This window comes from Anguilla anguilla, chromosome 15 (assembly GCF_013347855.1).
Source record: "Anguilla anguilla isolate fAngAng1 chromosome 15, fAngAng1.pri, whole genome shotgun sequence".
In the NCBI taxonomy this organism is placed as follows: domain Eukaryota; kingdom Metazoa; phylum Chordata; class Actinopteri; order Anguilliformes; family Anguillidae; genus Anguilla; species Anguilla anguilla.
Genome location: NC_049215.1, coordinates 25,469,185 through 25,480,997, shown reverse-complemented (window position 1 = coordinate 25,480,997; position 11,813 = coordinate 25,469,185). Strand labels below are relative to the sequence as shown.

The following is an 11,813-nucleotide window of genomic DNA, read 5'->3' as shown; positions in this document are numbered from 1 at the left end:
AAGAAATGGTGGAGTTGCTTTATTGCTTTATGATTATACCTGTAACCCATAATTATAACTTTGAAACGCAGAGCTGAACATGAAACAGGCGACATATGCTCCCACAGTTGTACTTACGTATTGCCCTTCTAGTAGAAAACAATGGGAGGCAAAAATAACTAACGCCACTTGATGGCGTAATTTCACTAATACATTATCTCACTTTACAACAAATGCATTAATGTGAAATTAGTTGATCTGTTGCCCAGTCTGATATCATTTTGTCAAATGAAAGTTGCTACATAAATGTCACGAGTCAATGGAATCATGGGAAGTACTGTGTGAACAGCAAGCTGCGAGTTTGGCTACACTATGACAAGTAAAATTGAAAAATATAGGCTAGTTACTAGGTAAATTTATGGTTTATATAAAAACAGGTGTCAACCATACTAAGGAATTATGTCAGGACAATTTTTTCTTTAATTATTGCCTGCCTTTCTTAAACCTATTCCTCATATAAAGAGTTGTGCCAGTAAGAACCAGCTTGAAACCCCAATCACCCCCTAAAAGTGTTGGGCTGATTAATACCCTTAGTTTTTGATAAAATTATTTCTTTCTCTACTGACTATGCTTTTGAGCTCTTTATCTTGGATGGAACAGTAGCAGTCTCTGCTAAAGACCCAGTGCAAAAACCTGTTTGCATCTTGAGAGAGAGGCACGGTGCAATCCACTTGTGCTTTGACCAAAGCAGGCGAGGGTGTTCAGAGAGTGCAGGAAGACCGTTCAGAGAGAGCAGGGAGAGCGTTCAGAGAGAGTGTTCAGAGAGAGCAGGGAGAGCGTTCAGAGAGAGCAGGGAGAGTGTTCAGAAAAAAAAAGCAGGGAGAGCGTTCAGAGAGAATGTTCAGAGAGAGCAGGGAGAGCGTTCAGAGAGGAGAGAGAGCGTTCAGAGAGTGTTCAGAGAGAGTAGGGAGAGCGTTCAGAGAGAGCAGGGAGAGCGTTCAGAGAGTAGGGAGACCGTTCAGAGAGAATGTTCAGAGAGAGCAGGGAGAGCGTTCAGAGAGAGCAGGGAGAGTGTTCAGAGAGAGCAGGGAGAGTGTTCAGAGAGAGCAGGGAGAGCGTTCAGAGAGGAGGGAGAGCGTTCAGAGAGTGTTCAGAGAGCAGAGAGAGCGTTCAGATTTTTACATTCATAAAACTTTGCTTTTAAATCCCCACAGAAACATGATATCCAATGATGTTTCAGTTACTCAATAATCATGACGAGAAGAATCAAATCATTATGTCTCCTTTAATTTTTCAGGTCAGGAAAAAACAATAGGAATTTAAACAATGACTAAATACAACTAGACTATATCAAGGGAACAGTTGTGCAGGATTACAGATACAGATCATTTTGTTGGTTGAACAGATGCATGTATTGTTTTCTCTGAATAACCCTAGTACATGGCTTTCAGGTTAAGAAAGAAATACAATACTGTTGATACATTTTTGCTACTTACAGTTATTTTTAACTGATCTTGTCAAAATGTGTTTGTGAATGAGGAAAATTTTCTTGCTTTTAATTATGATTCAAAATTAAGAACAGATGTTGATTAAATCCTGCCCATTTTCTCTGGCAAACGTTAGCATTAGAAAGGAGGGTTGCCCGTTTTTGTGTAACCCTTCATTTCCTCTACAATTTTGTCCTTAACCAATTTCACTGCAGCCATTGCTGGTTCTGTTATGGCTTGAAAGGTTCTCTCTGCAGCTTCACTCGCAGTCTCCGCTTCCCACCCTTTCGCTCCCCCAGTTAACCCCCCTGCAATCGCACCCATGCCGCCCCCTGCTATAAATACCGTTCCCAATCCTACCCCTGTGGCTGCTGATGCTGCCACTGCACCTTCTTTGACTACCTTCACTACAGGATCAGGTGAAGTACGCTCCTTTATTGCAAGACCTACAAGGATTGCCCCAACTGCAACAACACCAAGTAATGCACCCAACACAACCCCTGTTGACACACCTGCTGCCAAAATAAAAATCCTTTTCATTACGCTCTGTTTTGCCATTTCTCCAGTTTTCCCCTTTGCCTTTTCGTCTTCAATGGCCCGTGCCACACATTGGAGCGTCTCATTGGTATAGTGCTTGCCTCCGTTCTGTTTCATCATCTGATCAATTGTGTTCCACAGCTTCTTGATTTCTTTGGCATTTCTAGTCTCATCACCCTGGCCTGCAATGGGATTGTTCCAGTATTTGTTATCGATGACATGAAGCCGGCCTCCACACTTTCGGACAAGTCTTTTCAGGTGGACATTTTCATCCACAAATTGGTGGATGGTCCTGCCGTTCGCAAGCTGGTCTCCGTGGGTAAACATGACAACAGCGTACTTCAGAGCCTCCTTTCCAAATTGTTTCAGAATCTCTTCCACCACTTTCTTCTCCTCTGCAGTTTGCCTCGTCACAGTCAGCACGATAACAAAGGCGTGAGGTCCAGGAGCACACTCTACGATGCACTTGGTTATCTCAGGTTTTAGCTCTTCATCAGACCGCTCAGTAGCAAAATACCCTGGTGTGTCAATCACAGTGATTTTCTTCCCATCAATAATCTTTGTTTTAGCCTCACATTTAGAGGTTTGAGAGTTTGCCTGATCTGATGTTGAGAACACATCCTCTCCCAGAATGCTGTTGCCTGCACTGCTCTTCCCAGCTCCAGTCTTACCCAGCAGGACAATCCTCACATCCGGCGACCCTAGGAGAAAAAGATGCCATTCAAAAAATAAATAAAAAAGTAATATTTAGAAAATACACAGGAGAGCATACACCTGGGGCTTCATTGACAAAATTTTGGGGAGGTTCTACACTAGAAGTTTAAGTATGCATAAAAGAAAAAAATGCATACAGTCAAAAATATCCTGATTTAGAAAAACTATCCATACACTCACCTGAACACTATTTTCTCTGTTAACTACGATTAACTTGAAATTTTACATATGTGCATGAACCTAGTATCCCACCTAGTTAACTCCCACAACTAAAGGAACACCCATGGAGAATATTGATATGCATACAAAATCAACTTATCATTCCACTAAATTGTCACAGAGAATGGAGTCAGACACAAAACAAAGAAGAGAAACTACCATGGCCAGGAATTAATGATAATTAAGGCACGGCACTATGATGATCAGCCAGTGATGAGATAATTATTCAAAATATGCTACGATAGAATATGACAATACTTTTGTTTGATTTTTGAATTGTTTGATTACACAGAACTTTAATGGCACAGTTTCAAACATGAAAGTCAGATATATGAAAAAAAAAAAAAACATACTGATATAAACAGATATCCAAGTAAATACCTCCTGGAATAAACCCTTCACCATCAAATTGAAATCACATTGTTGGACCTCACATTCAGCATTTAAATTGATTCTAGGATAAAAAAGCATTTGAATTGTATCCATCTGTACTGTGGGACTGTATACCACCTCCCTGATGACATGAGCTGAAAATCTGAATGTAGCCTAACACATGGAATGTGTCACCAGCGATATGATCATTTCTCAGACAGGCTAGGATGCGTTAGCTAGCTAGCTATAAATTAATATAACCAACCAGAGATAGTCTAATAGTCCTTAAAAGGCACTCTAATAAGTGAACCTAAATTTAGTCAAATATTTGCATTGTCTTGCCTGTAAGCCAGTGGCACAAACTATGGGTCACGAGTTATACATGGGTCCCCAAATACGATTTAGAATGCGCTATCACAGCAATCTGACTGACGAGTAGGGAGGGCAAAACGGAGCTTTAGAATGTCGCCAGCAGTGTATGCGCGTGAACTCGACAATACATTTCTCCGGCAATACGGCTCCGAAAAGGTAGTTTGTCATTACAGTGGTGATAGAAGTGACAATAATAAAGTGGTGCTGTGCTGTAAGCCTTTACTGATCGCCGTACAAGGTTAATGTGAAGTAGCTAGCACAATTGGAAAGCACTAACCCATAAAAATGTACTTGCTCAATCGAACGGTAAATATGGAAAACATTTGATTATAATCAGCGGCACCGAGATTTTCTTTCACACCCTCAATAAACGGCAAAAGTCCCAGTAGAAGATTGAATTAAACCTTTTAAAGTTGTATATTTTCTGAAACGTTATCGATTCCTCTTGGCCACTGTGAGTGAAACTAGGCGATCTGAGCGAATAGTTTCTATGTAAATTACGTCAGAAGGATTCAGCCTTGTTGTTTGCTACCTAAACTTCACAGCACACTTGTAGCAGGACGGTGTGTCCGGTCAGATTTCTTTACGGGGCATGGAAAGGGGAGTGGTTACTGTACTTCGAAAACATTCTCAACCGGCTGAAAATCGGACGATAAATTTAAAACGCATATTTCTCCAAAAATAAAGAACTGACATATTTAATACTGTACTCATCGTGTTTCTTCAATGCCTCTTGTGCAAATAGCACATAAAACCGAGAAAGTGTGAAAACCACCATTACTCTGTTAAATATAGATTTTCAGACGAACACGAAAAAGACAGGAACTACTTGGTCTTTTGAAAAGGGATATTATTATTGGAAGGCTGTGCTATTTGATATGAATTAATAGGAACAGAGTGAAACAGGTCCGTAGGACATTTATCTGTATTCCACTACTTTGCTATCAGAGTTGCAATCCAATTCTACAGTCTGCAAAATATGCAAAATAACCCCAAATCCCCAAGGAAAGAGGCGTATGCATCCATTTTGTGAGCACGCACTGTCACAAGTGCAATGAATTCAGTGTATATAATCAGGTGGCCAATGTGTATGACACTGCCAAAATTAAAGAAGGCTTTCATACTGACAGAAAACTTTGACAACATCTGAAATCAGAACTACACCTTTGTCCTACACAGCCAGCATCTGAAACCTGTTTTAGAACATCATGGCACCTTTAGTAGACTTTCATTTACAAACATAGGCATGGATACTGTACATGTCATCGGCACAGTAATATAACGGTCTAGAAATCAGTATTCTCCTAAAACACAAAGCAAAGACTGAAAAAAATCACTACTTAATTACTTACCTTCCATTGTACCTGGTATTGTCTTGTTGTCCTAGTATTGAGTTGAAAAACTGGACAAGGATAGTCTAATCAGACTTTCTGTACTAGCATGCAAGTCAAGAGTTGCTCTTTGAGGAGCTAACTTGATTTCTTAGCCATACACACAGCAAAGAAGTGGTTACCCTGGTCTGAGGTATTTATGGTAAATCACATGTCCGAAACATGACACTGCCTGCAACACATATGCAGAGTAAGTGAAAGTGAAAGTGAACTAAATTTAAAAAAACTTCAATTAAAAAAATGTCAATGAAAATTGGCACAGCAAAATAAAAACAGAGAGGCTTCCGTAAACAGTGAGCTGTAACTCGCTTCCAAATTTCATTTGGAGAGCGCTAAAGCAGCCACATTTAAAAGCCATTGTAACTAAAGGGGAGGGGTACGGTCTGTGGTAATTACACAAGGGAAACCGTTCACAGTGAGAGCAAGGGGGAGAGGGCAGTATACTGATAGGGACCTGCAGGCAGAGGTAAGGTGAATGATACTAAACTTTATTTGTAAAGTGGTTTTTGTGCCAAGAAAAACTAATGAAATAAAAAACTAAATTAAAATATTATCACATAAAAAACAAGTTATGTTAGCATCCCTGCATGCATATATAGAGGAAAAAGTAAAAATATGCTACAAATTTCTTCTAAAGACAGATATGTTACAAGAATTTTAAAAAGACAAGCAGATTGTTCAGATGGGCTTGTGGGTCACAGTAGAATTTGATTAGAGGAGTTGAGCTTTTTGCTGGGCACATATGGAATCAGAATTATTTTTAGTTAGAGTTATATGTTGGTAGAATTAAAGGTCACTCAGACTGTAGAAATATAAAGTCTTCATCTTGAGTTTGTTGAAAGTCTGACAGCTGTGTTTTGAATGAGCTGAAGATGTGATAGAGCTTGTGCAATCAGACAGTAGTAGAGGGAATCCTAATAGCTTGAACAGTGATATAGTGGTGTGATTAGGGGACTTTGGGACAGTGATGTAGGCAGGATTGAGACAGGGATTGTTGGAGTTTAGGACAGTGATTAGAGTAGGTTAGAGACAATGATAAAAAGAGATTTGGGACAAGGTCAAATTGTCAAATAGCATGTTTTCTGATTTTTTCTTTTTTTCACCGGTTTGTACCATGCAGACGCTGTTTCAACTTTTCTTCATTTAGAGATTCAACAAAGTATTCAATTTGACCAGGGGTGCACAAGCTTTTGCATACCATCGTAGCTTTGCGCCTGGGTACAGCGGGAGAGAACACTAGTACTGGGTTACTCTATCTGTGGCTAGACCATTCCAAAAACATTGCATGAACGTCATGTGGGTCAATCAGCCGTGGCTTTGGATGCTTGCTGAGAGCTAGCATCATGTATTCACGTGATAAGCTCAACCAGGGCAACAAAGAATCGGGGAAATCTTCAGCCTGACAGAGCTACATCTTAATTAATTTCGCTAAGCTACTACTGCCGCGACTACTACTCCTGCTACTACTATTCTGTTTTTCGGTCTGTGGGCCATTAAAAAACTAATTAATTCATTAATTAACTTTCCATCAATTGAATCCTCAAAAAAGGGAAACGTCTATGTTATTATTTATTTTAAATATTGTCCTACTTCGATATGTTTAATGTATTTATAAATTTGAGATTAGGTTCTGTCGTAGATTTTGCTCTCGCTGGACTGACTACTGTGATGTTTTACCTGAAATATCGAATTTAATATGCCTGCTTCTGTGACGTCACTAAACACAATTGAAAGCAGACTTTTATCTCCGAATGGAATGTAGCGGTATATAAAACAGGTCAGGGTTGTTATTCAGCAGCTGAACATGCATGTTTAAACTGTTTATTTATTTAACTGCTATGTAATTTAATGTACTGCCATGGAAGGATACACATTCGGTTCTCTGCTGAAATATGACGATCCAGTGTTGGTGACCAGGAAGACACCTCAGGTACAAAAAAGGTTGGGGAGTATTTTTAATTTAGCGGTTTTGGTGCTCCAGTTTGCCAGATTATATCAAAATTATTGACTCAATGGATTTTCCCCACTGGATTATCGCACAGAAAAATATCAAACAGCACCACCAGGATTTCGAGAATTGTTTATGCATTTGTGTGTACAGTATCAGGCATGTGTTTTGAGACTCCCGTTTCCATCAAAAGGAACTTAGTTCGCAATTAACACGAATTTGCACATCACAGTTTTTCTCAACATAACACAGTTAAATTCTTCTTATTTTTCAATTATGGGCAATTACACATTCGTAATAGTTCTATCTCCTTTCCAAAGAATAGTATTTTCGCTACACGGTGTAGTCGGCACTCAATGATTTGAATACATGCCATCATTTATATGTTGGCCAATCGACATCAGAAATACTAGGTCGGACGGTGTTTATTTATTTCATTTACTAGCAAGTTGGGGTTGAACGCACACGCTATTCAGTTAAAAATTTTTTTACAGCAATAATATTTTATTTTGTTCTCTTGTTGCAGTAAGTACCCTTAAAACTGGTTAGCCTTTAGATTGTATCATGTTATATAGCTTTGTATAAAAGTAACTAAAAACAATGCATTCTTTTTAATTTCCTCGTCATTCTCATGGTTCATGTGGTTAAACAGGAGAGCTACAGTGCTAACATGGTGGGTTCACTAAGTGGGTAATGTGCTTGCTAATATTGCATTGTGTTTTTTCTAAGCATAATAAAAACTCAGTTCCTTCAAAGTCGTGTGTTATGAGATGACTGCCCTCAGGATGTCCATTAAAATCTACTTTCTAAAAAAACACATGCAATTCCTAACAACATTCAGCACAGCAACTCTCCAGGACATGATCATAACGTATCATAATAGCTGATGTGCATTTTTTCCTTCAGTGCTGATTTTTGAGTATTGTGTTTGTCATCACTGAGAAGGACCACTGTGAGTGCAGGCTTCTGCTCCAGCCCAGCACTGAAACATCTGACTCTGCTGTTGCTACTGCAGCTGCTACTGTCTGCCACTGCTACTACTAATAAACTTAATTTATATAATTAGATCGGTTTATATGACACATTTCATACATAGGGTTGCAGAACAGTGTCTTTCACAAATAATAAATTAAATTAAATCAGTAAAATGAAAAATATAAATGATAGTCAAATGCAAAACATACAAACAACTACTAACTCCACAGAAACAACTACTATTTCTGTGCTCAGCAAGGTTGCATATTTTGCATTTGGTTAGCAGCATTTAGGGAGTGGTACAGCAAGCCATACAGCTGTCCTAAAATCTCAAATTTAGAACTTTCTTGATAGTTGCTTTGCCTGAGCTTTCAAGATTCTAAGTGGTTATTTGTTCATTCCCATACTGTTTTTTGCCACCTAAAAATGCCATTATATCATAGTGCTATGATATAATATATCAAAACATCCATAACATTATGAAAAGAACAAATGTATTTATTATTATTATAATTTCCCCCTCTAGTACAAAATGCCTAATTCCCATTTGTTTCATATTTATGGAAAATTGCTCTGTTCTAGCTCCTCTTGGGGCAGTAGACTTCCTGGTCTTCAAAGAGGCACCCCAATCGTAGAGCAGGGCGCCAATGATATAATTTCCTCTCCTGAAACTCCTGCAGTGATGATGTAATTTCCTCTCAGGGTCAAGCTCCCCCTATTAGAGGGAGCCCCCAGCCACCACCTACAAGCTCCCCAGTCCCCCCTCCACCCAAACCAAAGTGCCCCATAGCAGATGCAAAAAAGGAGAAAACTGAGGAGATCCTCCATGCCATCCTGCCGCCGAGGTAAGCCCACGTTGTCCGCGCCTCTCTCTGTCCCGCGACGCAGCAGCTTGGCCCCTGACGTGCTTCCGCTGCAGGGAGTGGTCGGACGGCGGCGGCCTGTGGGTGCAGCGAGTGTCGAGCACGCCGGGCTCGCGCATGGACGTGGTCAAGCTGGAGGAGCAGCTGAATCTGAAGCTGCAGCAGAGGCAGGCTCGGGAGACCGGGATCTGCGACGTCCGGAGAGAGCTGTACTCGCAGTGCTTCGGTGAGTAGGTGCCATCCGAGCAATGAAAACACCGGGGAAAATAATTTAACTGGACATGGCTACACTTGCGCTGACCATTCAGGATAGAAGCGTGGCATATCCAACCATGCATTTCCATTGGGATCTGTCGTCTTCTCAGAGCACCAGACCAAAGCCCAGTTTGTCCTGGTCTCCTCCCACAGATGAACTGATCAGACAGGAAACCATAAACTGCACTGACAGGGGGCTGCTATTGCTGCGGGTTCGAGATGAGATCAGCATGTGCATGGCCGCCTATCAGACTCTGGATGAGAGCAGCGTTGCCTTTGGCATCAGGAAGGTGCTGCACGCTGAGCAGGGGAAAGCCGAAATGGAGAAACAGGTACAGCAGGGCCAGTGTCATCGATGCAGAAGACTGGTTCCTTTCCTTCCTCAGACCAATGATATGGAGGGTTAGGCTCCTCCCCATCCTCCAACTGGACCAATAGGAGAGAACCTTCGCTCCACAGACTAATAAGGGAACAGAAACCCAGCCCCCTTTCTTTACACCAACAAGTTGGCCAGTAAGAGAGCAGTCTAAACCTTGCCACTCATAATCGAGATCTTCCAAGAAGCCAGAAACCTTTAACATGTTGAACATTTTACCACTAACATGAACCCTCTATGTGTAGAACGGACACACGCTCAGAGAGCAATAGGTTGTTTATGAGTGAATGGATGACAGTAGATTGTACATGAATGAATGTGCTGCTGTAGCCAGTGGCTCCCATCCCCTCCCCGTGCAGATCCAGGACCTGGAGGAGGAAAAGAGGGCCCTGGAGCGGCAGCAGAAGGAGATGGAGGCAGAGTGTGAGGCCGTTAATCTGAGGGAGATGGAGAGACAAGTCATGGAGGATAAGAAGCACACGGAGGAGATCGAGTTCCTAAAGCGCACCAACCAGCAGCTCAAGGTTGTGGCTCGTTAAAATGGTCTCCTTTAACACTTGTCGGTAGAGCACTTGAGAATGCAGTGTATAGACCGGTTCACAGATTAACAGCCAATGTTAGTGTCTCTCTCACTCACAGTGTGTGCGTTTATCTTTTTCAGTTCCAACTGTCGGGCATCTCACAGAAGAAGTGACCAGCGTCAAACACATCTGGGGATACCACTCGATGAAGAGCTTTAAAGTTAGAAGGCTTTGAAAATTTTCAGACACAATCTCCACAATTCTGGAAAAAGATACAAAAAAAATAAAATAAAAATTGGCATAATATGAACACTAAAAATGTGTCTTTTAAAAGCAAATCTAATTAGTCGTTTTTATTTATTTTTGCACCCTAGTGAAGCAGACTTGCTTTAAGACTAAAGGTTTTTACTGAAAAAAAGCCATTGCTTCTGCAGTTGTTGTATACTTTTAAGACATGTTACTGTTGCATTACTTTACTTAAAAAAACTGAACAAAACATGGTTTCCTATCCCCAAACTGTTTGGCTATATCACAACCAACAGTCAGTGCTGTTAGCGTCAGTCACACCCCTTATTCAGAATAAACAAACCACAAGCTGTCAAACCATTGCAGCAAACAACTGTTGTCACATATGCAGGCAGTAACACAGTGGTGCAGTTCTTACGACCAATCCTGACCAAGTTCCCGAAGTAGCTCAACCATCAGCTAAAGGTGTGACTCTACAGACCATACTCATACTACTACACCAGCACTTAGATATTTAGATTCTATTCACAAAGAACAGGTCCTGTATTTATTTTATAAGATACAGTAATGCTAAACTTAAGATATTTAACTCTTCAAGAATCATGAGTGTGTTTTTAAATTCAAACATTCAAAAGTCAGTGTTAGTGTGTCATTGCAGTCTTTTTCATAGGTGGAGTGTGTGCTTTTCCCTTATATTATTGGATTCTTTCTGGTGGGTGTCTGTCAGAAACAGTAATCACGGGTAAGATGTCATATTCATCTTGGTATACTGCTTATGTCACATATTAATCACTGAGTCAGATGAGGTCTTTTAACACCATCTAAACCAGAGGTCCAGGAAAATGTAATTGTGGGGGAGTGAAAGCTCATGCAGACCAAGTTCCTGAAGTATAAGCCCAGCTCAAGTACACTATCAAGGTGTGGCTCTACACAGCAAAGACTTCTACAGCTACAACAGAGCTCCAACAAACTCTCAGGAACTTAGGCTCAACTCAAACAGAATTGTATTGTGCATCACAAGTACAAGTACCTGCCAGAAATATAGCTTTCTGATTCATTTCAGTTGGTTTTCAGATTTATGTTTTTTTGTTGAAAAGCAAAAAACAAAAGTAAGTCAAACAGTATTTGAGTAGTTTTTATTAAACAATTTACTGACTCTTACTCAGAACAAATTGATTACAGACATATCCAAAACACAGGGTCAGCCAATCAGCCAATCAGCCAATGGGTACATTGTAAGAAACAAAAACACAATAGCAATAGCAATGAGCTCAGCAATAGCAAATGTCCAGAAAGACCATGGAAGACCATTTGTAGTGGATGACCAAAGAATATGTTCAGTTGTGAAGAAATGGGCCATTTCAGCGGTTGAAACAGATTAAGAACACTCCAGGATGTAGGCGTAGATGTGTCAAAGACTACCATAAGTACAGATCTGCAGGCTGCAGTATAGATCTGACAGAGCATCACCAGGGAGGATATCCATTGTCTGGTGATATCTACAGGTTGCATACTACAGGCAGTCATCCAATCCACAGATTTCCAATGAAGTACTAAA

General features: G+C 40.5%; 2 protein-coding genes across 3 annotated transcripts; one reads left to right on the top strand and one right to left on the bottom strand.

Moving 5' to 3' along the window:
* Positions 1-1,245: 1,245 nt before the first annotated feature.
* LOC118214317 (GTPase IMAP family member 4-like) lies at positions 1,246-10,213 on the bottom strand. Of its 2 annotated transcripts, none has more exons than XM_035394204.1 (2): positions 10,126-10,213; positions 1,246-2,704 (listed from the first exon to the last, which is right to left on the bottom strand). In XM_035394204.1, the coding sequence occupies exons 1-2, from the start codon at positions 10,196-10,198 to the stop codon at positions 1,605-1,607; spliced, it is 1,173 nt and encodes a 390-aa protein (XP_035250095.1). In that variant the 5' UTR covers positions 10,199-10,213; the 3' UTR covers positions 1,246-1,604. The 2 variants fall into 2 exon arrangements, with proteins under 2 accessions (XP_035250095.1, XP_035250096.1); XM_035394205.1 differs by lacking the exon at positions 10,126-10,213 and adding an exon at positions 5,033-5,455.
* On the top strand, positions 5,932-10,266 carry LOC118214322 (33 kDa inner dynein arm light chain, axonemal-like). The gene is made up of 6 exons (XM_035394212.1): positions 5,932-7,001; positions 8,697-8,839; positions 8,914-9,083; positions 9,266-9,444; positions 9,848-10,012; positions 10,150-10,266. The coding sequence occupies exons 1-6, from the start codon at positions 6,930-6,932 to the stop codon at positions 10,180-10,182; spliced, it is 762 nt and encodes a 253-aa protein (XP_035250103.1). The 5' UTR covers positions 5,932-6,929; the 3' UTR covers positions 10,183-10,266.
* Positions 10,267-11,813: the final 1,547 nt, after the last annotated feature.

Bases quoted from the DNA above. Each gene is read 5' to 3' on its own strand.
- LOC118214322 (XM_035394212.1), top strand. From the start codon at position 6,930: ATGGAAGGATACACATTCGGTTCTCTGCTGAAATATGACGATCCAGTG. The intron at 7,002-8,696 runs GTACAAAAAAGG...ATTTCCTCTCAG, and splicing joins TGACCAGGAAGACACCTCAG to GGTCAAGCTCCCCCTATTAG. The intron at 9,084-9,265 runs GTGAGTAGGTGC...CTCCTCCCACAG, and splicing joins GCTGTACTCGCAGTGCTTCG to ATGAACTGATCAGACAGGAA.
- LOC118214317 (XM_035394204.1), bottom strand. From the start codon at position 10,198: ATGTGTTTGACGCTGGTCACTTCTTCTGTGAGATGCCCGACAGTTGGA. The intron at 2,705-10,125 runs GTGAGTGAGAGA...TTTTTCTCCTAG, and splicing joins AAAAGATAAACGCACACACT to GGTCGCCGGATGTGAGGATT.